This window comes from Hakea prostrata, chromosome 8 (genome assembly GCF_041222555.1).
Source record: "Hakea prostrata isolate BN-2017 chromosome 8, UWA_Hpros_2, whole genome shotgun sequence".
Classification (NCBI taxonomy): domain Eukaryota; kingdom Viridiplantae; phylum Streptophyta; class Magnoliopsida; order Proteales; family Proteaceae; genus Hakea; species Hakea prostrata.
Genome location: NC_142607.1, coordinates 26,080,992 through 26,108,535, shown reverse-complemented (window position 1 = coordinate 26,108,535; position 27,544 = coordinate 26,080,992). Strand labels below are relative to the sequence as shown.

General features: G+C 38.9%; 1 protein-coding gene across 1 annotated transcript in view; it reads left to right on the top strand.

The window, feature by feature from the left end:
- LOC149007466 (uncharacterized) overlaps positions 1–9,570 on the top strand; it is a 33,485-nt gene extending 23,915 nt beyond the window's left edge. The window contains exons 2-8 of the mRNA XM_089167072.1: positions 6,954–7,027; positions 7,471–7,593; positions 7,762–7,827; positions 7,923–8,048; positions 8,663–8,777; positions 8,836–8,964; positions 9,529–9,570. Coding sequence (XP_089023198.1) covers positions 6,954–7,027; positions 7,471–7,593; positions 7,762–7,827; positions 7,923–8,048; positions 8,663–8,777; positions 8,836–8,964; positions 9,529–9,570 — 675 coding nt within the window. The remainder of the gene's footprint in view (positions 1–6,953; positions 7,028–7,470; positions 7,594–7,761; positions 7,828–7,922; positions 8,049–8,662; positions 8,778–8,835; positions 8,965–9,528) is intronic.
- The last annotated feature ends 17,974 nt before the right edge of the window (positions 9,571–27,544 follow it).

Genomic DNA, 27,544 nt, shown 5'->3' with positions numbered 1-27,544 from the left:
TCAACGGTAGAGAGTACTGCGTGGGAAAAGTCTAACAAAATATGTTGCAAAAAGGAGTGAGTTCAAAAGAACTCAAGCAAGGAAAGTTATTCCATAATACATAAGCCATATGATATCAATCATGAACTGATGCGAGATGATATGAGACATAAGATGCAAATATGATTCTAACTCTAAGTATGCTGGTCTCTATGGTAGACATGCTTTAAGTCATAGCACCATACTTCTTTAGGTAGTCTCGGTCACTCATCACCGGGGGAAGTTGGGTCCTGCATCCCTCTCGGACAAATCCATGGTTGGGGGTTTCGGTCACCACTCTCTCACATCACCATTTGGTCTAAGTATTGGCGCATGTCAAAGTAAAGCCTAGCCCAATGCAAGTCATCTACTTAGTCATATCATGTCAGTTCCAGGATACGTCCATTCCTCCCCTCTCGGGATCCTTTCCGGTATCCTTCACACTAGAGTCACGGATATTACTCACCGGACTCATCAACCCTATTGGTCATCCACAAATGGTAAACGGGAAGCTCTCACGTCCCCTCACGGATCATTTCACCGGTCTTGAGTGCCCGTGAGCCCAAGTCTAGCCATTTGCAACCCTACCAATAAATGGCCCCTTCCGGGTATCCGCAATGCAATTTATGTCCTCTCACGGAGTGGTTACCGGTCTTGAGCGCCCACAAATCCACACTACTACCACGGGTCGTTCGGTCTCAATGCCCTTCCGATTCGGGTCTGATATGACAGGGCATCCTAGCCATACATCTAGACAAGTCCTATGTATGTCATCCAATGATCCAGAAAGCGTCGATGGGCATCTTCGGAGAACATCCCATACTATTCCCTCCGATGTCCAAGGACAGAAGTACCGATAGGGCACTCCCCAATCCCAAATCATACCTAAGCAATCACATGCTTATTTCCATCCATTACATATCAACAATACATTATCATATTGAAAACATGTCATAACATCTCATAATACAAGTATATAAATAAATGACAAGAATAAGTAAACATGATAAATCAAGTAATTAAGCATGGTGTTACTTGTCATAAGGTAACTACAGTAGTCATATGATGTCTAAAATCAATTAATAAGTTAAGTCTACTAAGTTACCAACAGCAGTGTAAAAGTCATACAATCTATGTTATATGACAATAACCATCCTTACCTCAAATTGTGAAGAAGATGATCCGAAGTCACAAGAGAATGGTCCAATTATAGTCTTAAAGCCCTAAACAAACATACATGAAGGATTAGAGAAGAAATCAAAACAATCGAAGATCAAATGGATCAAAACTGGGAAAAAGTTTCCGACAGCAACCTTGTTGGTCGATACATTGGGTCGATAGTATCGACCAACAAGCATCGACCAATAGACTCTCGGACAGCAAGCTGGCTTTTTCGGTTTTGGTTCAAAATTGGTCTTTCGGGTCTCGGATCGATACGAAACTTGGGGAACAGTTCAAACACAATATGGAGACACTAATTATCAAAGAATTAACATCATCCAATGGTCAAATTAGAAATCCCCAAATTGGCATATCAAGTTCAAGAGTTGTTAATCATGGCATTGGCTATTTCTTTGGGTTTTGGCTCAAAATTGGTCTTTCGGGTCTCGGATTGATACGAAACTTGGGGAACAGTTCAAACACAATATGGAGACACTAATTATCAAAGAATTAACATCATCCAATGGTCAAATTAGAAATCCCCAAATTGGCATATCAAGTTCAAGAGTTGTTAATCATGGCATTGGCTATTTCTTTGGGTTTTGGCTCAAAATTGGTCTTCCGGGTCTCGGATCGGTATGAAACTTGGAGGGATGCTTAAGAACAGTAGCAGGAGACTACGTAGCAAGAATTAACATGATCCAATGGTCAAATTGAAAACCCCCAAATTGAGGTCCTAGGTGTAAACTTGCAAGAATCATGTTCTTCAATGGAATCAATTGAAATTGCAAGAGAACTTAGGAATTTAATCAATAGAATGATGAGCAGCAAAATATAGACAATTACTAACATATAATCAGACCTATTTGCTAAAGAAAATCAGATTAAGAATATGAACTCATGATTCCATGAAGAGGAAATCAAAATAAGAAAGCAAGAATATCAAGTATAAGAAACATAGCATGGAAGGAATGAAGAGAGGTTTAATCAACCCAAGAGAGCTTGTAGAAGAGGTGGTTGCAAGGTTGCAGCACCTTCTCCACGAACTCAGTAGCAAGAACAAGATGAGGTAGAAGTAGATTAGAGAGAGAGTGAGAGATTACATACCTTGGAGAAGAGATTAGAGAAGAGAAACAATGATTCTTGTAGAAGATCATCACCCAAGCCAAGGAGGAGGCTTAGAGGAGCTTTCCCACGTTCTCAGATGTTGAAATGAGTGAAATAATGATTTAGGTTCGAGGTTTCACTTAAAAGGACAAAGGAATATCCAAACAGCATCTTTTTCACGATTCTGGGCTTGTTTTGGTCGATACCTTTGGTTGATAGTATCGACCAATAGTATCGACCAACAGCAGTTTCAACAGAATTCTCAGGAATAGTTCAGCAACTTCGAACAGGGATTCGGAAGGCTATACAAGGTCAAATTGAGTGAGGTTTTCTCCTACAAGTCAATAAAGAAGTCTAGTTTCCAGAAATACCTTTGGATCAAGCATGGGAGTTCATTAGGTCTACCAACTAAGCTCACCTTCTTAGATGCGCAAGCAGGATTTTCCAGACATAGTTCAGCAACTTCGGACAGGGATTTGGAGGGCTATATGGGGTCAAATTGGGTGAGGTTTTCTCCTACAAGTCCATCAAGAAGTCTAGTTTCGGGAAATACTTTTGGATTGTGCACAGGTGTTCATTAGGTCTACCAACTAATTCACCCCTCTTCGGTGCGCAGATTCAAAACTAACACTGACAACGCTCTCAAGTGAGGGGCATCATCGTCAATGTCCATGGGCTTGGGCTCCGACACCAAATCATCAACCAAAAGGGTATACAAGGACTTTTCCCACCACTTCGGGTCATTGGATCAACAGACAATACAAATTCCGGGCCGGGTCAAGGTAAGGATAAGGCCGGATATGGCCTCCTAAGGCTTTCAAGGATAACAACATTGAAATCAAGGTCCAACTTCAAGGTCTAACGTTAAACAAGTCTTTCTTTATCCCAAAACAAATAGGGTATCCCGGGCTAGGTTTGGGCTGGATGTCACATTCTCACCCCCTTAAAATAATTTCGTCCTCGAAATTGGGAGAGTACTAGGATTCTAAGGAGATGGAGGACATTGCTTTTATCTTGACTTTTCTTCTCCCAAAATCTTTGGAAAACAATTAACAATAAAACTTTTGTAAGAAAACAAGGGATAAATCTAGCATGCCTTGAAATCAAATCAAAAGTATGATAATGGCTTCATGAAGACTTCACAAGGATCATGGCAAGGACCAATATGAAGATCATAAAACCCTAAGAATGAAAGGAGATTGTCGAAGAGATGGTTGCAAGGATGCAGCATCTTCTTCATAGTCTCAATCACAAAGAATAAAACATAGTAAGAGTAAAGTAAGATCATGGCTTTATAAAGATTTCATAAGGATCATGGTAAAGATCAATATGAAGATCATAAAACCCAAAAAAAATGAAATGAGATTGTAAAGAGATGGTTGCAAGGATGCAGCCTCTTCTTCTAAATCTCAATCACAAAGGGTAAAACATAGTAAAAGTAGATCAATACAATACAAGAGAGATTACTAACCTTTGATTGAGGAACAGGGGATGAAAAGCTTGAAGTCTTGAAATAATTAGAAGGAATAACAAATCATGAAGATCACACTTGATTTCCCTTCGAAATCATCATGTGGGGAAAACACAAGGTTATAGGGTGTATGGAGGTCCACTCTAGAACAGCAGGGATAGGAGGATCAGTCATGGGAATCACTTAAGATCACCCTCCTATCAAAGGTTAATAAAAGGCACAAGAAGAAATTGAGAGGAGAAAAGATCAGCTTCGGGGTAAACTTCTACCAATTAAAACTAGGCAACTTGTACGACAGAGAATAAATCGAACAATGTATATGGTAGGTATGCATTTGGCACAGCAGGAAGGTTAGGATTATGTGGGATTTCACACTGTCCGTGTTGGTCGATTGGTTGGTCTATTGACCCAGTCGACCAACCAGTTGACCAATGATACAGTACGGGGCTGCAAACCCTAATTTGATCATAACTTCTTCATTTGAAGTCCGATTGGTCCGAAATTCAAAAGGGAGCATCCTATAACATATTAGGACTATCCAAGAAGGTCAAAGTATCAGTTCATGGTCAAAAGATAGGTTCTTAATTGAGTCATAGGATTAGGGTTTCATCATATATACTAACCATGGCTCTCATGGAAAGGCTAGGGTGAATAAAGATTCACCTAGGGAATAAAAGAGTACTAACCATGTTTAAAAAATCTTTGGGGATGACCCAATGATTAATAAAGAAAGTTAGGGTTTCCTTAATTGGTTACCTCTCATGAAGGTTAACCTAGATTGGGTCTCAAGATAACCCAAGGTAGGTTCACAGAGTGAAAGGGAAACATCTGCTTAGTAAATCAATATCAAGAATGCAATTGGGGAGGATTAGAAATTTAGGGTTCCCAATTGGATACATTCTCATGAGGGTTACCCAATTTGGATATTCTCTCATGAGGGTTACCCAAGGGTTTCCACCCACAGTCAACCACTTGTTAGATTGCCTAGATAGGAAAGAAAAGGGATTCACCCAACCAATAATGGGGATCAAAGGAAAAGGGTGTGAGACCTTTCCCACAATCACAAACTTTGTAGGAAAAAAATACAAAGCGGTAATCAAGAATTCAGGTAAAATCAAGAAACAAGAACATCACCATATGGTTTCAAGAACTTCAAGAACATAGAGTGAATTGGGGAATTCACTCTAAGAAAGAAAGAGTAGTAAAGAATCAAGAAACAAGAACATCACCATATGGTTTCAAGAACTTCAAGAACATTGAGTGAATTCCCTTCACTCTAAGAAAGAAATAATAGCATTTCAAAATCAATAAAGGTATTGGAAAGGTCAAACTATCACATCTACCCAGCCAGTACCCTACTTGGCATACCAGGGTATGTGATCCATAGCCCCGAAGATCAAGTATCGAGCAACCATGCCTCCCACATATGCAATAACACAATCATGAACAATATATTCAAAGTAAGGTCATACAAACAATAAGATCAAGACAAGATTAAAAGAGATAATATAATCAAAGTACGGAAGTGAAAGATATCAAAGCATAATATAATCAAAGAATAGAGAGTGAGCGGAAATTACACCCTCAGTTGCAACGGAAAGTAGTTCAAAAATCAAAAGGGTTACAAATCCAAGTCTCCAAAATAACATAAACAGTTAAACATCTAAACTAAAGTTTCTTCAGTTTTATACAAAATGTCCTCATAAGTGTAAATAAAGGACACTAGAGATGGCCGCTCCCATGCCAGGGTAGAGCTAATCCTGGAACGTAGAATAATCACCCATGGGATCTTTAGGGTAATCTTCCTAGTAGCCAACACCCGGATGGTAGTATGCTTCATCAGGGGTCTCCTCATAGTGGGGGCCATCAAGTTCTTCAAAACCTGTAGCATACTCTAACAAAACATTGTACAAAAGGAGTGAGTTCAAAAGTGTCACATCCACCCAGCCGGTACCCTATCTGGCATACCCGAGTGTGTGATCCACAGTCCACAAGATCCAGTAGTTAGTGAAATCATCCTCCCACATTCACAACAATATAATCAAGAACAAGACTAAATCAATGTTAACAATATTATTCAAATGAATCATAGATAAGTAACGAGATAATCATCAGAGTGCGGAAAAGATACCAATAGATATATAAATCAAAAGTAGAGTGAGGCGGAATCTCACTCCACGAGTACAGCGGAATGTAGTTCGAAAATCAAATGGGATTACAACCGATTATAAAGACAGGAAAGAAAGATCTGTGTGGAGAACAACATTTATCATTTCTACTATATAATATTTTATTCTTGAAAAACACATTAGTGCAGTCTTTGCATATCTATATATTTTAGGGTCTATATGAATCATAATTTTATTTTTATTGGCTTTCTTATCCGGAATATTTGCTGGAATTTTCTTATGTTTCATGCATCTTATGTTGGGACTGATAGAAGGACTGCGCTTATCTAATTGCAGACTGGGGTCCATTAGTTGATGTTCTCGGCTTCTGTTTCTTAAACCTTGGGGCGAAATACCAACCTCAGAAAGAGTTTATACAATGGCTTCAAGATGGACCAAAACCTATATATATAGATAGGGTTTGGGAGCATGGTAGGCCCCTTTTATTAAATGCAAGAAGCATAGTTTCTGTTAGCTATTGTTTCAAATAAGATGCCTCAACTTCCTGCAGTTGATTTGTGTAGATCCCTAGTTTGTTTAAAGCTGGTATTGTTTTATTTTTAACTGACCGTTTTTTCTTTTTGAATATCATTTGACAAAAAGTGGCCATTCTCAATTTCCTAACTTGTTCTTAACATTATCTTTGATTCCTAACTGATTTCATGCATGTTTGATTGAGGGATGATTGATTGCCTATTGAAAGCCCTACTGCTTCATTTATATATTATAATAACTTAATCAGTGCATGATAGGACAAGTACCAAAATTCCCCTGTGGAGATTTACCCACATACCCGTCGTATTACAAAATGATAGCATGAATATGATTGGGCTGATTGAAGTTTTAATCAGGATATGTAAAATAAACAAATTGATGCAACAGCTGAAAACCATTTAGCAGATGTAAGTCACAACCATCTTACTAAATTCTGCTTTGTGAATATTAACTAAAGAATTTGGTATTTGTACCCTTGATGAACATCCTGAGCTCACATTTAAGTTTGAATACTATAAAGATGTGATTTTTAGTGTGAGGATATGAAAACTGAGGGTTCTCCATCATCTGAAACTTCTAATACTGGAAAAATATGTTCAACTATGTGGTTAATGCAAACTTCAAACAGCAACATATACTCAAATACCCCTTTAGAGCATGGACTATGGACATACAGAATTGTTCACAGGATAGAAATGTGGAACTATATCAAAGGATCTTGTTTTTGGTTAAAAAAAATTCTGGATCTCTATCTAGGTAAACTTGGTAGAAGGATTTGGTAAGATGTGATTGCCTTCTGTTGGACTTATTTGGACTAGTTAGGAATACTTTAATTGATCTATGGTAGTTAGTTCTACACTTATTTTTTGATTTTATGATTTTTTTACTGATGATAGCTATGTTGATATTCTAATAGTGGTTGTTATCATGGTTTGCTTGATTTTTTACGATGTGTGTTTTGTTCTGTTTCTTAAATTTGTCATCAGAGTTTAATATCAAAGTTGAGGGCCTTCTGATCTTGCATTTGTGTTTAATAGTAAATTCTTTTAGGCTTGTCATGATACCTCAAAAGTCATGTATGCCATGGAAGTTGCTTGTCATCTGTTTAGACTTTAGAGGACTTCTAACGTGGTGGGATATTTCTTATAAAACTAAAGCTGTTGAATTTCTGAGGTAAGTAAAACTCTGGGTCATATATTCTTAATTTTGTTTTGGTTCGAAGCATGTGAATTTATGATATAGGTTCTCTAGTTGTACTACAATCTTCTGCAATTTGAAAATGATCCAATCTAAGAATTATTTTTATTATTATTTTTCTGAGAATGTTAATGGAATTTTTAGAGAATCTGGAAGGGGAGTGTTATGGTTCAGGCTGAATTTGTATCTGTATCTATTTGGGCTTACCTGGTACTTTTCTATGAGTGATAGAAGAAACAATGCTCTCATGCCTTTTTAATTCATTATCTCAAAAGTTGGAATTGCTTATGCTTTTGCACATCTAGGAATGGTAGAAACACAAATAATGATGGAGAAAACAATCCTTTGTGTAGATATGCAGAACTTGCTCAGAAAACATTTGGATCAGACCATCATATGAAGCTTGATAGTATAAAGAAGAATTGGAGAAGGTGACTTGAACAATATTTCTTGACACTGGAATCAAATGTAATTGAAAATCTACTAGAATCCATGATTGGAGAAAAAGTATCTTACAGAATGAACACAATTACCTGTAGAGTAAATTATGTAGGCCTTCCTTGACCTTTCTGACAATTACATAAACTTCCTTGCATTTCAGATGTTTATTTAAACCTCCCCTTACTTTGCAAACTTCATGTACAAATACACCAATTGCATGCCAGTTTGTTCTATTGGTTGGACCATTCTATCTACATAGGGAGTAAGTCTCTTAACATTCTTTGTCACTTTATTGATGGCTCATTCTCCTCTATTCCTTTGAAGCAGTCTAATTAGGCTTTCAACGCAGTTTGTCTAGCCTATAGTTCATGCAAGAATTTGGATGATGAAGAAAGCTGAAACTGATCCCTCAACAATAACAACAATGGGTGTTAAGCTTGGGAAGCTAAATCTATAATTTGAAGACTCAACTGACACTGCTGCAAGAATCCATCACACATACCAATTTCGGTAAGTTTACAGAATTGCAAATGTGTAGACTATCAAACACATGGCAAAGCTAAACCATTTCTATTTTTAATTGGTTTTGCTATATTTCAAATAGTTGGTTGGACAAGGCTGCAATTTTAAACAAAAAGGACTGTGGGAGCAATGGTTCAGTTATTCAAAACAGATGGAATCTTTGTTCAGTGACAAAAGTAGAGGAGGTGAAGATGATGGTTAGACTATTGCCAATTTGGGCTTCCACAATTTATTTTCTGGTGCATACATTCACAGGTGCTTACCTTCTCTGTGCAACAAGCTTCAACAGTGGACAGCTCAATTGGCAATTTTAAAATCACAGCAGGCTCTTTCAGTACCTTCTATATATTGGGCATATTGATTGGTGCTGCTTTCTATGACCAAGTGATCATTCAGTTGATGAAGTGGTGGAAAGGGAGACATGGTTATGAATTTATTTCTTATTGGTTATGAATTTGGAGACAAGGGTTCAAGAAGGGCTGGTGAGGTGGGCTTAATCAAGGAGAGGTGCTGCTGCTTGTGCAGAAACAGAGGACGAAGGGGATGACCTGTGATTGATGAGGAAGAGGGGCTGGAGTTTCAGAATCAGGAAGGGAAGGTGCTAGGGTGAATTGCGACTAGGTTGGGGTTGATTTATGTAAGAAGGAAAGGGCTGGGGAATGCTATGGCTGAAGTGGGAGGGAGAGGGAGAACTGGTTTTGGATGGTAACTTAGTGACACATTGTTTAACAAAATTCATCAATTAAATACTCTTGAATTCATCGTTTTTCTGTGAGGACTTTTTGTGTTTACTTTTTCTTTATTTAAAAGGGATCAGTTCCTTATTATGTGACTGCATTCCTCCAGGACAGTCCATAGCCCTGGCTATCTTATATGGACTGATCATGTGAATCATGATTTTTAAGAAAAGTTACACTATTAATTTTGTGGTTAACTTTGAATTTCCAGGTTATTGTAGTTGTTCCCTTTTTGGTTACTGCTTTTCTATAGCTGCATTGCCCTTCTTTTACTTTGCCTATTGTAGTGGATGCATTACTCTTAATCCAAGTATAATAGGGTTTACAATCATAGCCCTTCATGCTTATGATACATGATGCACCTGATCATTGGCTCTTTGTGGAGTTTTCATGGTAAGAATTTTTTCTTTCAAAGTTTTCTGGGATGAGAATCCCCATGACACTGGAAAACCAGAATTGTTTTCCACTGTAGTTATGTTAGACCCAGAAAGCTTGTCCTCCCTCATGTGCTGCTTGATATATGAGTCTGGATATGAATTCCTGATCACGTTAAACACAGTTTCTGGCAATTCTAGGTCTAAGTACTGACTTATAGGGCAAATTCTTCTTTTCTATTCCATTGTAGGGTGTCTCTTGTTATGACAACTAGGAGCCTCACATGGGTGGAGATTTGCTGATTCATTGCTCAAGTGTATAATTAGGAGATTCAAGCAAGACTATGGCAGACTTTCTTTCACACCTTGTATAATGAACCACCTGAACTAGAAAGCACTTGGAGCCTAAATTGTTCAGGTTCATGAGTGTATCAAACCAGACTACTTTGGTTGAGTTCTCCAAATCCTGGGACAGTATGGCTCAATTAGTCGCTTTGTTTTCTACTCCTAGTTCAAGCAGAAATGTTCAGCTGTGTTACAACTTTGATTAATAACCATTCCCACAACCGCTTCTAAGTTCACACTTCACCCATAATTTCATCACACTCGTTCACTTTGCATGCCGCAATCCTGCTACTATCACCTCAAAGTCCGCTACTATATCCTAGAAACAGCAAAAAGAGGAGTACATTGGCGTTGCAATCACAAAATAATCCCCGTCCCTGCATTTCCTGGGTTTTCAATCGCATTCCCATCCACATGTAGCTTTACCCACCCCTCAACCGGCAAGAACCAATGCACCTCCTTTGGATTGTGTGGCAGCAACAGATGCACTGACACTCCCAACCTTCTTACTATCAGCAGCTCCCAATTTGTAAATCCCATTTTATGAATGTTATACTCCACCTGTTGAAGCTCCCCTCCACCTGGGCCTTGAGTTATGAACTATTTAAGATCTTTCATCTTCTTGGTGACAAAGTTTGAACAGTGATCCATTTTTGTTTTTCATTTAAGAATAAAAAAATTGAATCTTCTGTACACACAAAAAAAAATTTGAATTTAAAACAGGGCTTTGTTGAGGTAAGTGGGAAGCATCAATAGGTTTGGGATTCCTATTTTGGTTCAGCTGTGCTATTGAAGTTTATACAGGGTTCCGCTTATACAGAGGCTTCCTTATCAAAGTTAGGAGTCCAATTCTGTATGAGGAGGGTTTGGTTAGGAGTCCAGTTCTGTGTTATTTGCTTGATTCTGTTATCTGCAAAAACTTAAAAGAAACAACCGAGTAATTCTTGTAATCCTTTTTTAGTATTACAAAGAAGTAATTGGTTGAGCCATTCACAAATGATCCAAGGAGTATCAGGTTGTAATGTTGTGGATTGGATTTTGTATTGGGGCACTCTCTGATTAACAAGTTAGAAACCCCATAAAATTTCTCATTTGAATTTTTTGCACTGTGTTGGTGGGTCAATGCTAGGTCCTTATTGTCATGGAGTATAACGGGGAAACTACAGTATTTTATGGTTTGAGAAGTCAAAGGAAAACTAGTAGTTTGAGAAGTCAAAGGATCACTAGTTTGCAAATTTTTGTAGGTTCTGAGGCTACTTTAAGTCATCTTTTTAAAGCTTGAGTTTGTTTAGTACTAGTCATGAGCCCATTCTTCTCTGTTGTCTGTCGGATGGAAGGTTCTATATCGGATTGTATAATCAAATTCTAGTGGCTCTCGTATACATCGGGTCTCTCATGTCATGGCCAGCATCCATGGCTTGATTGTGTTCCATCATCTATAGGCTTAGTCAAGGTTGCCATTCTTCAAGACGAACAGTAACTTCTGGACATTCAACTGGACAATTTGAAAAGCCTTGAAGATTGGTATATGCAAAAAACATTCTGGAATAGATATATATGGTGCAAGTGTTCACATGTAAGACTTAATGGTAAATTTTATTTTATTCTGATTTCTTGCTAAATGTTCTAGGATATGGAGCAAAGAGGTATGATATTTTGAGTTGGTTTCAATCGGTAGGTTCATATCTCAGTTATTCTGCAACTGCATACTTCCTGAAGCCCTCAAGGTATCTTCTGTACCTAATGACCCCACTTATGAAGGATATGACAGTGAGAAGAGAAAACTAAGAAGTGCCTTCAGTTGCATGTCTTCACTCTCAATGCGGCAGAAGCAGTTATTAGCATCATCATTGTTTATATTGTCGCCCTTGAGAGGGTGTCTGCTGCCATGGGAATTAAGGAGGTCCAACAATAATTCATTGAAAGAAAGGTGAGGAAGTATATTCTCTTGTATGCTGTAAGACCTGTTCTAAGGTGTTTTTAAGCTGTTCCAACTTGCTGTGACTGAGTTTCAGATCTGAAACAAGTTGATGTTTGAAGTTCATGATTAAAAATTGGAGTCCTAGGTCAACTAGGATTAGGTTAGGGTCCTGGGAAGTGGCTTTTGGGGTTTCAGCTAATGACGGAAGAAGGATCAGGTTGTTGGTTATGCTTCACAGAACTGATTTCTATCACTATCTTTTCAACTAGAATGGAACTAATTGATTAGAAATTGATTAGAAACTAATAGAATCAGATTTCCGGAAAATTAGAATTTTCTGCAGAATCTCAAGATTGAAAAAGACTTGCAGAAAATTTCAGATTAGGGAAAACAAGGTGGAATGGGGCAATTGACTTGGGGTTTCTATTCTATGGCTAGGTGCAACTCTAGGGAAGGAGACAAGGGTTCAAGAAGGGCTGGTGAGGTGGGCTTAATTAAGGAGAGGTGCTGCGGCTTGCGCAAAAACAGAGGAAGGGAATGACCTATGATTGATGAGGGAGAGGGGCTGGAGTTGCAGAATCAGGAAGGGAAGAGGCTAGGGTGAATTGCGACTAGGTTGGGGTTGATTTAGGTAAGAAGGAAAGGGCTGGGGAATGCTATGGCAGAAGTGGGAGGGAATGGGAAGGTTGTGGAAAGCATAGGTGGGGTGGGGATTATATGTAACTTACTTGGGAGGGTGAGATGAGACTGGACCATGCACCGGAATGCCTTGATGATCTCAGGTGCCTTACCAGCTGAGATTGGATTTCTTTCTCAATTAAATAGGCTCCAAGTAGATGAGAATCAATTATCAAGACCAATACCTAAATCATTCTCAAAGCTAAAAGAAATTAGACATCTTTGAGCACCTTTTAGAACCAATGGTCATCTCTTGTTTGAAAGGACTTCTAAGTATTTTCAATGTGGTTAATCTGGTCATTTGTAATAATTGTAATCTTTTTGCAGCCACATGAACAACAATTCAGTTTATGGAGAATTCTACCTTAACTTTCCAATCTAACAACTCTTTTTCACTTGTGAGTTCATATAGGAGCTTGAGAAGTTCATATTATACCTTTAAATTTTAGTTTAGTTATTTCATAGTCTACAGAGATAGGTATTCTAGTCTATTTAAGTTTCTCTTATGTTTTTCTTGTTTATAATGTTAATGTCTACAGGTACTACACACTTTGCTAGGCCAAACTAGACCAAGATCTTCTCAAATGTAGCTATTAGACATGAAGGAGCGAAGATTGGTGAGTCAAATAAGCAAACCCATTAATCCCTTACAGTAAAAATGGTGAAGATTGTTCAACCACTACTATTCCTATATTGTGTCTTCAGCTCCAACTTTGTTGCCTGATCACTTTTATGTTATACATTTCATATTTGATCGAGTAGTTGAAGAAGTCAATGACATTCTCCAGGGATGCAAGTCTAGGAAAATGAAGTATGAGGAGATGATGAAGAAAACTGAAACTGATCCCAAAACATTAACAATGGGTGTTAAGCTTGGGAAACAACCGATGAACATAGGAGATCGGGAACTGAGGTGGAAGATCTTAGCAGGTTTTTGGGCAGAGATGATTCTTTTTTTCTTCTTCTTTTATTGGTGTTTAGATTAACAATGTAACATCAAGTTGAGTCTTACATGTAACTTTTGTATATTTGTACACAGTTGACTTGATTAATATATATTTGGTATTATTTTTCTTAAATTTTGTTCTTTGAATACTTTTAGTTTTTTTGAATTTTCTTTGTATTCATGTATTTGTACTATCTTTCAAGAATAAATGTATTAATAGCAAATACAGGGGAATTTTTTTTCAAAAAAAAATTAACCTAATTGGTGGCAGTAAAACAAAAACCGCCACTAATGGGCAGAGAATTAGTGGCAATTGCTGCATTTTCCGCCACTAAATACCACAAAATAGACACTAAATATCATACAATTAGTGGTGGTTTCTTGTTTACTGCCACTAAATATCATACAATTAGTGGCGGTTTCTTGTTTAGCGCCACTAAATAAGCTAAATTAAACCCCCCGTGACCTGTGCAAAGACTATTAGTGGCGGTATTATCCACTGGTAATATCGTAAAATTAGTGGCGGTTTAAAAAACACGCCGTAGCACCAAGCGGTGCCTTTGGTGGCAGATTTGTGGCGATTTATAAAACCGCCACCAAATAAATGGTGGCGGTTTTGGGCACTTTTAGTGGTGGAAAAAACCGCCACTAATAGTGATTTTTTTTGTAGTGATTGGTCATCCACAAATAATAGACGGGAAGCTCTCACGTCCTCTCACGGGTTGGTTACCGGTCTTGAGCGCCCACAAATCCCATTACTACCACGGGTCGTTCGGTCTCAATGCCCTTCCGATTCGGGTTTGATACAACAAGGACATCCTAGCCAACACCACTAGACAAGTCCTATATATGACATCCAATAATCTAGGAAAGCATCAATAGGCATCATCGGAAATATCCCATACTATTCCCTCCGATGTCCATGGACAAAAATGTCGAAAGGACATTCCCCAATCCCAAATCATACTTATCCAATCACATTCTCAATTACATCATATCATACATACATGATATTTCATCATATGAAAAGAGATATATTATAGCATGGTCAATCACATATGTAATCAACAAGAATAGCTAATCATGATAATTAAAATGATATATAACATGGTACTGCTGTCTTGAACTACATACAACAGTCATATGATGTTAAGACTATAACAAAGAATGTAAATCTACTAAGTTTCCAACATAGCGGCAAGATTCACATAATCTGTGTAATTATGATAATAACCGTCCTTACCTTGAATTGAGTCAAAGATAAACCAAAGTTCAATAAGAATAGTCCCAAGTTCAGTACTTGCACCCTAGACAATCATATGTGCAATATCAGAAGAAGAATCAAGTAAAATCGGAGGTCAAACAGATCAAATCAAGCAATTCATCAATTCTGGGTTCAGCTGGTCGACTGGCTTGGTTGCCTGACTCAGTCGACCAAGTGAACAGTGTCGAGGCTGAATAGTGATTTTTTGTCCGAAACTTATCTTCCAGAGCTCGGATCACTCCAAAATTTGGAGGGATTGTTAGGAACAGTAAATGAACACTATCTAGCAAAGAGTTAGCATCAATCAATGGTCTAATTAAGAATCCCCAATTTGAAACCCTAACATCTATATGCTAAACATCATGTTCTATAATGAAATTGATTGCAATTGCAAGGAACAATAGTGAATTAGCTAAGGGAATGATAAGAAATAGATTAGGATCATATGAAAATAAGAAATAAGACTTAGCATACTATACAAATCAGTTTAGGCTATGAATTCAAGTTGCAATGAAGAGAATCATGAAAATGTATAGGTAAGAATCAAAATGGGAGCATAGCATAGCTTGATTGAAAGGGGTTTAAGCAAATGAAAAGGAAAGAACACATGAATGGGTGGTTGCAAGGTTGCAGCACCTTATCATTGTAACACCCAGCCCAAATCTAGCCCAGAGACCCGATATGTTTTGGGTGAAGTAGGGTTTGTTTAATGTTGACTTTGAAGTTTGACCGTGATTTCAGCCTTTACTATCTTTTAAAATCTCGGAAGCCATGTCAGACCTTTCCCTTAGAGTTGATCCAATGTTCCAAAATGAAGGAAGATGTCCTTGTGGGCCATTTCAGTAGAACATATGGTGTTTGACCCAAAACCCATGGATATTGATGATGGTGTTTCCTTATGGAAACCTTATTTGATTTGGTGTTGAACTATTTATTTGTGAAAAAGAACTTGGTTGATGGACCTAAAGCTTAGTTGGACCTGGTTTGAAGACTTCCCTCCATACTAGGTAAGTAGTATGATGTGTTGAAAGAAGCCCATCCAAAAATATTGAAGTTAGGCCCATTAAATCCCTATTTTTGAACAAGTTGTCCAGGCAGTGGCATTTTGGTAAATATCTGTTTTGAAGGTTTTCAAAAGCTTTATTTCTTTTAATTTCGTGGTAAACTATTCCCATTATGTTTCTAAACCTCTTGATGGCATGTGATCGACCTTTGAACTTCCGCTTTGGCAACCAATCAACCACCGGGGTCAATTTGGTCAGTTTGGTGAAACCCTAGTAACTCTTGAACTCTTTGTGCTATTTAAAAGGGGGAACTCCATGTGTTTCACTCTCAATCTGTTTCTAAGTCTTTGGAGAACGTGGGAAGATCCCTAGAACCTCTCCTTCAAGCCAAGGAAGATCCTCAAATATCCTGCTCGTGGTTTCTTCAGCGGTTTGTCTTCTAAAAGGTTGGTATTCAATTCGCTTCTTCTTTAATTCATTCTTTCTTCTCTACTTCTGATTTTCTGATCATGAGAAGGGTATTACACTACTGTAATGACCTCTTCTTTAATTCTTTTAGCCCTAGAGTGAATCCCCCAATTCACTCTATGATCTTGAAGCCATATGGCGATGATCCTTGAATTTGATTCCACCAAAGCTCTTAATGATACTTTCCCTAATTTTCTACCTATCTTTATGATTGTGGGGGAAGGTCTCATATTATTACCATGACCTTCCCTTGTGTCCTCATGATTGAGGAGTTGATCCCTAATTTTCCTTGGACCATTGGAAACCAAAAAGGAGAGATATTTTGAGGGGAAATTCTTGGGTAACTTTCATGAGAGGGTAACCAATTGGGAACCCTTCTATCTTCTATTAATTCTTTGGACTCTCCCCAAAACCTTTCTTGATTGTAAATTCTTTTCCCTAAGGGTGAATCTTTATTCTCCCTAGTCTTTTCGTGGGATACACGGATTTTTGTTAGTAAATCCCTAATTGTATTATTTGAATTTCTTTCCCTTCACTTTAATTGAAAACCTTATTTTCTCTCATTAGTAGACCCTTCCTAATTCCATTCTTTATTTTGAAATACTAATGAGATATTCCTTTATCTATCTTGGGTTGTTTTTGTGAGAATTAATTATGGGTAACTCTCATGGGAGGTAACCAACTCTTATGAGAGGTAACCATATATGAAACCCTATTGTTCTTTTATCTGTTGGAAACTTCCTAACACTTTTTCATATTGTGCATTCTTTGTTTCTCTTTCCCATGGGTGAATCTTGATTCTTTGTTTCTCTTTCCCTTGGGTGATATTTGTGTTAACCTAAACTTGATCACTATATTTTCTTCATGATCCATGTTTAACCTAATTAGGATTTCTAATTATTCTTTCTTCGTTCTTGTTCTTGATTGAGATCAGGAAAAAGATGATGCATTCTTGCAACCATCTATTCCATGATCTCATCCTCTTCTTTGAGATCTATGATCATCATCATGATCTTAACCCTAGCTAATAGATTCTTGAAACCTTAACCCTAACCCTTGAATGATCTTTCTGGAAACCTTTTGTAACCTTCCATGTGAGGGAAACCTCATGGGTAATGTTTCTATTAACCTAAAATAGATTTCCTATGATTTCTTGTTATTTTCTTGATAACAATCATTCCCTCTCTTTTCGTGATCATAACCTTTTCATGAGCCATATGTTATGATGAAACCCTAACCTCTTTGTTACAAACCTATTATGATTGATTTTTGCACTATGATCTCCCCCATGTCTTCATTTGGGTTAGGTTGTACTTGGTCTTCAACCCCATGAGCAAAGCACCCTTGTATAGCAATATACATGGGGGTGGTTGCTAGTGGCAGTCGATTGAACCAAGCGACCGCCTGGAGCGACCGCCCGGTCTGTTTTCGGGGTTTTGCCCTATTTTGCCCCTTGTTCGTTATAAATAGCATCCCTCGCCCTATTAACGCATTATTATGTTCAGGATTGCTATTTTGGGCAATTAGGCGGCTGTGGAAACGTACGGGATTCAGGTCTGATGTGCTGTTAATGATATGAAACATTTTCTCTTCTATTCTTGGTGATTCTGATTAAGGTATTGAATCTCCATCTGCAATTCTCTTCTTTTTAACCTCTAATTGATATGAACCCATCTCCTTTTTGTTAGTGGTTACCCATTTGATTTGTTGTACTCCCTTTCCAATGTTCTTGATGAGATCCTCGTCTGTAAACGAATCCCTGCATTTGTTAATGGATGGATCTAGTCAAGGGGAAAGTTTCTGGGTAATCCATTTATGGTATTTGTTAGGTTTCTTTTCACCTAGTGTCTCTTGGAGTGTTAGATTCGAGACTTTGGCCATGATCACTCGAAATCCGGATTGAAAACGAATGATCAGAAGCTTGATTTTCGGATCTGAAACTCTCTGCTTTTTGGGGCGGTCACTAGTGGCGGTCGCTCAACTTAAGCCGACCGGCTCAAGCGACCGGCCGGTTTTAAGTATCTGTGTAAGTTTGATTTTGGATTTGTTTTGACTCTTGACTCTTATATATTCTTGTAACCCTATGCCTAGGTGTTCTCTGTTTCAAGTAAAAGTCTTATAATAGTTTCTGGAATTCAAGTTAGAAGGATTTTACATAATTACAAGTAAGGACATGCATTCTTATTTATATGCAATTACATATACATGATGATTTTGTTGTTCTATTTACTATTTTTTGATCATGTAACTTGTTGTAATTGTATAAAGCATGTGAATCTTATTGTACACTTGCTGTTTGTGGTATTCCTTGATGTACTTCATCTTTCATGATATTGCACAACTGTTCATGGTATGATAAAGAGTGATTGTAGTGTAGTTGTGATGGAAGGGGTATTCCATTGGGATATCTTGGCTTGGGATATCGTAAGGTCAGGAATGGGACACATGCCTCGCCGATGTCTCCAAAGACTATCATGATTACTTGATGACATACTTAGGGGAGTCTAGAATTGCATGGCTAGGTACCCCACATGCTATTACCCTTTCGGCAAGGGAATTGGAAGCCGGGTGACCCGTGACAATGGTGACGTGACTATGTTTCATCCAACAGCGGTAACCAGTCCGTGCGTAGACTCAGTGGTCCACTGTTGGTCATGTAATGGTAGGGTTCCATATGTTAGGGTTGGGCTTATGGACGTCCAAGGAGCGGACCGGGTGTCGCGAGGAGTCATGAGAGCATCCGCCCCAATAATATGTGGATGACCATAGGGTTAAGGAGTGGAGTCCAACAGAGGTAGCAGTCCCGTGAGGATTCACACTCCTAGGTTGCGAAGGATACCGAACCGAGTTGGTTGGTGCCATAGGGGAAGTATCTCGGACTTCATATAGTATGTTACCATTATGACTTGCATTGGATTAGAAATCCCAACATGCGCCAAGACTCATTGCCAATGGTTGTGGTGAGAGAGTGTTGACTTAACCCCAGCCATGGTTTGAGAGCCAGGTGAGGACTTACCCCTTTGCCCAGATCCCTACAGAGGTAACCAGTCCTTGCCGGATCGTAGTGACGAGACTTACCCGGAGGAGGGCTGGTGTATATCTTAAAGCATGTCAGCCATTAGAGACTTGCATAGTTAGATCTTAGTAGCATTCATATTTCCGCATACCATCCATATCATTTCATCTCCGTGCATTCGTGGATTGTATTGACATATATATGAGAATTGCTTGTTCCTTATCGAGAGTTCATTGGAACTCATTCCTTTCATTGTATGTATTATATAAACTATACAGATGGTGGCACAACGTCGGAAGTTGGAGATGATTCGTATGAAAGAGCCTTCTCCTATGAAGTTGATGTGGCACAGCAAAGGATACATGAACTTGCAGAGCATGAAGCCTCCCGAAGATGAAGATTATTTAGTTATTTATTTTGCTTCCGCTGAACTCGATATTACATTTGATTCTTGATTCTTTCCTTTGATTATTTATTGGAGTATTTGGACTCCTGTAACCTTTTTATTAATTATTGCACTATTCTTGCTTTTGATTATCTGTATTTGTATTTATTATTGTTGATAGACTAAAACCATGGATCCCGTGGATGGTTCGCACCCACGGGTTGTCGGGCGGTTAACCGGGCCGGCGGGCGGGGTGTGACAATCATGGTCTCAACTGCAAGAGAGAGAAGAGGTGAGAGTAGAATAGAGAGAGAGAGTGAGAGAAAACATACCTTAGAGAAGAGATTTGAGCAAAGAGACAATGATTCTTGAAGAAATGCTTCACAACTACCAAGGTGATGTCTTGGGAAGCTCTCTCCACGTTCTCAAGAGGCTAAATGATTAGAATAGGGTTCTAACTATGAGGTGCCCTTATGTAGGCATAAAATAATCAAGAAAAATGAGATTTTCTTATTTAATAATCTGCTGGTCGATCGGCTTGGTCGATTAGCTCAACTATCGACCAGCAATCGACCAAGCAAGAACAATAACTTCAGATAGGGAACTGGAAGGCCATATCAACTCAAATTCACTTGGGCTTTCTCCTAAAGCTCAATCAACAAGTCTAGGTTAGAGTATTACCTTCAGATCAAGTCCGGAAGTGCATTAAGTACTTCAACTAAACTCCCCTCTTCTAGGTGCAGCTTCTCACCAAACACCGACAAAGGCATCTAGTAAGGGGCACCACCATCATTGTCCATAGGTTCGGAATCAAACACCATATCTTCAACCGAGAGGGCCCACAACCTGTCTTCTTCCACCACTTCGACTCTTCGGACCTACAAACATCAAGGATTCCGGTCGTGGTCGTGGTTAGGCCAGGGCTTGATTTCACATTAACAATGAGAGAAAACAAGGTTCTCAAATAAAGTCAAAGGAAACAAATTCTAATCATACAATTAGGGTTTTACCAACTAGAATCCGTGTATCCCACGGGAAAACTAGAGAGAATAAAGATTCACCCTAGGCAAAGAGAAGCATAAAATTTTCAATAAAGAAAGTCTTGGGGAGGATCCAATGAATTTAAAAGAGGATTAGGTTTTCCCTATTTGATTACCGATCATGAGAGTACCCAATTTGGACTCTCACAAAATCACCCTCTTTTGGTTTCCATGATCCTAGGAAAATTAGGGATCAACCTCTCAATCATGGGGTATAAGGAAAGGTTGTAGCACTGATGTGAGACCTTTCCCACAATCACCATGATCAAGAGAGTAATAATGAAGGAGTGATCAAGATTATCGGTAAAGTCAATTTCAAGAATCATCGCCATATGGCTTCAAGAACATAGAGTGAATTGGGAAGATCAAGTATAGAAGAGAGAACAAATTAAAGAAGAAACGAATCGATTACTAACCTTTTAGAAGAAGAACCGATGAAGAAACTTGAATGGGTGATTGAGGATCATCCTTGGCTTTGGAGGAGAGGCTTCTAGGGTTCTTCCCACGTACTCTAGAGGCTTAGAACTGATTGTGAGTGAAAAACATGGAGTTCCCCCCCCCCTTTAAATAGCATAAAGAGTCCAAAAATACAAGGATTTCACCAAACTGAACAAATTGCCCCAGTTGGTTGATCGGTTGCTGAAGAGGAGGTTCTAAGGTCCTTCCCACGTTCTCTAGAGGCTTAGAAACATAGTGGGGTTGTTTACCACGAAATTCCAATAAATAAAGCTTTAAAAACCCTACAAACATAATTTTACCAAATTGCCCCCGCCCGGGCAAGTTTCGCTCAAAAAATAGGGATTTAATGGGCCTAACTTCAATATCTTTGGATGAGCTTCTTTCAACACATCATACTACTTACCTAGCATGAAGGGATGTCTTCAAACTAGGACTAACTAGGCTTTAGGCCTATCAACCAAGTTCTTCTTCATCAATGAACAGTCCAACTCTAAATCAAGTAAGGTTTCAATAAGGAAGCACCATCATCAATATCCATGGGTTTTGGGTCAAACACCATGTCTTCTACTGAGATGGCCCACAAAGACTTCTTCCTTCATTTTGGGTGTAAAATCCAGCCTTATCCTAACCCCCGACCCGGCCCGGATTTTATATCATGTTGCAGTCCGAAGACCCGAAGTGGAGGTAGAAGAGACTTGTGGGCCCTCGTAGTTGAAGATTCAATGCTTGATCCGGAGCCTATGGACATTGACAATGATGCCCTTACTTGAGCACATTGTCGTTGTTGAGTAAAAATCTGCGCATCGATGAAGATTGGTTTAGTTGAAGCACTTATTAGACCCCGTGATCAATCCGAAGGCATTTCTTCAAACTAGACTTGTTGATTGACTTGTAGGAGAAAATCCAACTCAATTCGGATCGATCCGGCCTTCCAATTCCCCGCTCTAAGTTGTTGTCATGCCTTGGTCGATCGGGACAATGAATCACCAGCCAACACCAAAGAGGTATGGATTTCAAATTTTACAAAATCACTTCCCATTTTGCCCCTACCTTTTTGGAACTCGTGGAATGAGGACCCAAACTAATCATTTGCACTCCAGAGCACAAGGTTGGACACTCTCTTGGGCTTTTCTTGGTGTTTATGAAGATCTTTGACTCCAATCATTAGTATTACACATCAATCATCAACTCAAGGTATGATTCCTTCTATTCTTCTTCTAATCTATTCATTTTCTACCAAATTATAATCTTAAGACCATGGTTGAAGTGCTACAACCTTGCAAACACTTAACCATGAGTTTTCCCCATTCAATTCCATGATCATCACCCCATTCTTGCTATGTTACGATTCAATTAGGATTGCTTACATTTCATTATTTTGATTCCTTCCATTTCAACCTTGTCTTGATTCAAAACTGATATGTAAATGCATGTTAGGTCTAGATTACTGTGAATTCATGATTCTAATTTGATTCTTACCATTCACTTAATTGATTTCCATCATTCTTTACAATTTCAATCAATTCCAATTCGATTCTTGATATTTATCATATAGAACATAAGGCTTTGATTTGGGTATTTTTAATTGGACCGTTGGATCGTCATGAAATTTATTGTGTAGTGTCCTCATATTGTTATAATCATGCCCTCCAAATTTTGTGTCAATCGGAGCACTGGAAGGTCAGTTTCGGATCAAGTCTTCAATTCTGCCCATGGTTAACAAGTCTTGGTCGACTGCCTTGGTCGACTAACAGTCGACCAAGCCAATCAACCAAGAGATGGTAACATCTCTATACTTGGCCAAATTGATTCGTTTGTGCTCCGATAAAATTGTTTTCTTCTCTAATGTTACTTGTATGTTGTCTAGGGTACAACATTGATTCTTGGGACTATTCTTGGTGATCATTGATTTTATTTACGACTCGGTTAAGGTAAGGACGGTCGTTAAATCAAGTACATTAATTAAGTAAACATGCTTATACTTTGAGAACTCAGTGGTTAGATTCCTATGTGTACTCCTTTACTATACATGACTATTATATGCATTTTTATCAGTAGTAGTATATTACTTATCATTTGGAATATCATGTTTAATTATACTTGATGATTTTATATATGATCAATCATGTTATGACATGCTTTTGTTTATATGATGAATCATTAATTATGTATGATATGATGAGATTGAGCTTGTGATCGACTACGTATGACTTGGGATTGGGAAGTGTCCTTCCGACACTTCTGTCCTTGGACATCGGAGGGAATAGTATGGGATATTCTCCGAAGGTGTCCATCGACACTTTCCCGGGTTATTGGATGACATACATAGGATGGTCTAGGTGTATGGTTAGGATTTTTCCTTGTCGTATCAGACCCGAATCGGAAGGGTATTGAGACCGAACGACCCGTGGTAGAGTATGGTTGATGGGCGCTCAAGACCGGTATCCACTCCGTGAGAGGACTTGAACCATACTGCGGATACCCGAAAGGGGCCATTTATTGGCAAGGTTGCAAATGGATAGACCTGGGCTCACGGGCGCTCAAGACCGGTAACCAACCCGTGAGAGGACATGAGAGCTTCCCATTTACCATTTGTGGATGACCAATAGGGTTTAGGGAAAGTATCCGGATCTCACATGATACGACTGAGTAGATGACTTGCATTGGGCTAGGCAATGCCATGACATGAGCCAGTACTTATACCAATGGTGATGTGAGAGAGTGGTGACTTAAACCCCAGCCATGGTTTGATGAGGACCGATTGAGTGTGAAATCCAGCCCTAACCTTGACCCGGAAACCCCTGTTGTTTGTAGGTCCAGCAACCCAGAGTAAGGCAAGAAGTCAGCTTTGGGCCATTTCCGTAGAAGACTTGGTGGCTGGATTGAATTCCATGAGTGTTGATGTCAGTGATCCATTTATGGAAACTGCACCCTGTTGAAGATTCGATTAGTTGATGGACTTGGAGTGCTCTCTGTATTGGTTCGAAGACATTTATACCTACTAGGTATGTCACTTTAGGTGTGTGCAAAACCCCTTGATGTTTGGACTTGATCTGAGCCTTTAATTCCCTGTTTTGGTCTTGTTGTCCTGATTGTTCGACTCATTGGTCGACCAATCAATCGACCAATTGATTCTGTTTTTGTAAATTAGGTCATGGCTACTCTATTTAAGTCTAATCTCGGGAATACTCTGCCTCATCTGCCTCCTAAGCCTCTGGAACGAGTTAGAACTCCATTCTAATCAATTTCCTTGCATCATTGGTTGATATCTCGCAAGAACTCAAGTGATCTCCTTCCTCCTGCAACAAAGGTATGTTTATGATCTCATTTTCTTCCATCTCTGATTTTCTTTTCTTTGATCTGTTCTTGGTTGAGATCAGGAAGCTGATGCTGCATTCTTGCAACCATCTATTCCATGATCTCATTCGATTCTTTAAGATCTGTGATCATCATCATGATCTTAACCCTAACTAGTTGAACTCTTGAAACCCTAGCCAATTAAATTCTTGTAACCCTAACCCTTGAATGATATTTCTGGAAACCTTTTTGGTAACCTCCCATGTGAGGGAAACCTCATGGGTAATATTTAGGTTAATCTAAATTTGATCTTTTATGTTTTCTTGTTATTATTGGCCAACAATTTACTTCCCTTTCATCCTGTGATCTCAACCTTTTCATGATAGCCAAAAAGGGTTGAAACCCTAACTTCTTGGATATATGTTATTGACCTTGTTAATAGCCAATTAATGTGTTTTCCTTACAAGAATTGCAACCTATCATCCTCTAATTCTTTATCCTTGATCATACTATGTTTTCTTCATGATCCATGATTTAACCTAATTAGGTTAACTTTCTGGTTCCTGAGTTGTGACTTGGAAACTTGATTTGGTTGGTGGTTTGATGTCCTCTATATACTAGGATGCTGCCATTGTAGTTTCCCCTTATTTTGTACCCTTTTGAACCACCAAATTTGGTTTCTTTTTCTAAAAATTTGGATTCTTGAAGGCCACTCGTCTCTATTGGTCGACTCATTGGTCGATCAAGTAGACCAATCAATCGACCAATGAGTACAACAACCTCATTCTTGGTCTGTTTTGATTGATTTGATATCTTTCCTTCTATGTATCTTTCCTAACATGTTGTATACACTTGTTTAAGACTTTCTTCTCAGGTTTAGTCAAGGTCTTAATTGATTCCCTAAGTCCCTTTACGAGTTAGAAGGTAAGGACAAGTTATTCTTTAATTACATAGATCGCATACTCTCGGGTTTCTACCTTATGAAACTATGAGTTTACCTACTGATGTTATACTTTATATTTCTTATTTACTACCGGGAGAATAGTAGCACTTGCTTATGTTTTCTTTTTTATTATTTAAGCTTATGTGAATTGCTTATTACTATATTGTTTAACGATTAGATCATGATTGTATACTCTCTTGTATATGATGAACTCGTTGATTGTGTATGTCATGTCCGATCCGAGATTGTGTCCGATTAGGTATGATTTGGGATTGAGAGGTGTCCTTTTGACACTTCTCTATCCTTGGACATTATCGGAAATAGTATGGGATGTTTCCGGGGTTGCCCATCGACGCTTTCCCGAATTATTGATTGTCATACCTAGGACTCGGCTTAGCAGTGTTTGGCTAGGATGTCCCCGCTATATCGACCCAAATCGAAGGGTATTGAGACCGAATGACCCATGGCAGCAATGGGGATTCACTGGCGCTCAAGACCAGTAACCAACCCGTGAGAGGATGGGAATCACATTGTGGGGGCCATGTGTAGAGGGTTGCATAGTGGCTAGACTTGGGCTCATGGGCGCTTAAGACCGGTGAGTTATATCCGTGAGGGGACATGAGAGCTTCGCCACCATATGTGGATAACCAATAGGGTTGATGAGTCCCTAGTCCGGGGACTATAGTGGAAAGGATACCGAAAAGGATCCCGAGAGGGGAGGAATGGAAGTATTTGGACCTGAGTTGATGTAACTCGAGTAGATGACTTGCATTGGGCTAGGCTTTTACCTCGACATGCACCAAGATTTAGACCAAATGGTGATGTGAGAGAGAGATGACTTAACCCCAAGCCAAGGAATGTCCGAGAGGGATGCCGACCCACTACCAACAGGAGCCGACACGGACCTACCCAAAGAAGTATGGTGCTATGACTTAAAGCATGTCTCGCTAACAGAGACCAAAGATACATAGAGCTTAGATGCACACATACATTATTTGTTTCATACCGCATTGCATCTTGCTATGTTCTCGCCACATGTTATTTATGTTGTTATGGATTAATTACCTTACCGAAGTTTCTTCAAAACTCATTCCTTTTTGTACATTGTTTTGTTAGACTATTCTGCCGGTGCATCGACTACTATGAAGAACAAGACATTAAGCACAAGCCGATGAAGCGCACTACACGCAAGGTGTTGGCGTATAATCAAGATTACTTTACGATCCCTCGCTGATCAAGTTGCGTACCACGATTAATGGCAACGTGGAATTGGAACGTCTCGAATTGATTGATGAAGTCCACTATTTTGAAGATGTCACCTATAGGATAGAAAACTCTTATGTTTAGTTATCTTCGTAGTTCCTTTGATTTCAGTTGTTATTTCTTTTAGACTTACATACTGTTTCATTGTTTTTGTGGAGTGAGTTTCCGCCTCTCTCTACTTCTTTGATATCTTTGGATATCTCGGTATCATTTTCCACACTCGATTATATTGTTTATTCACTTGTTTTGAACCTTATTTATAATATTAAACCTTGATTATTTCCTATTTATGATTATGTTATTGCATATGTGGGAGGATGATTTCCCGATACTTGATCTTCGGGGATGTGGATCACACCCCGGGTATGCCGGTAGGGTAACTTGGCTTAGAGGATGTGACATTGAGGGGGAGCGATAGACGATTCCTAAAGAAGTATGGTGGGGTTAGTGGTTTAAAGCATGTCTACCTTAGAGACTAGCATACTTAGGCTTAGAATCATATATCATCATCACACTCATATCATCTTGCATCATATCAGACTCTAATGCAATGAACCTAGCATGATGAAATCCACGGTTGCCTTGCTAGATAGTTCTTTGGAACTCGTTCTTTTTACGCAATTTGTTAGATTATCCCGACAGTGTAGAAGACTCGATGGCACACTCTATGTGAACCCCAGCCCTAACCTTGACCCGAAAAACCCCGTTGTTTGTAGGTTCGGGCAACCCAAAGTAAAGCAAGAAGTCACTTTGGGTATTTCCATGGAAGACTCGGGAGTGGTACTTTGAATCCATAAGTGTTGATGTTAGTGTTCCATTTATGG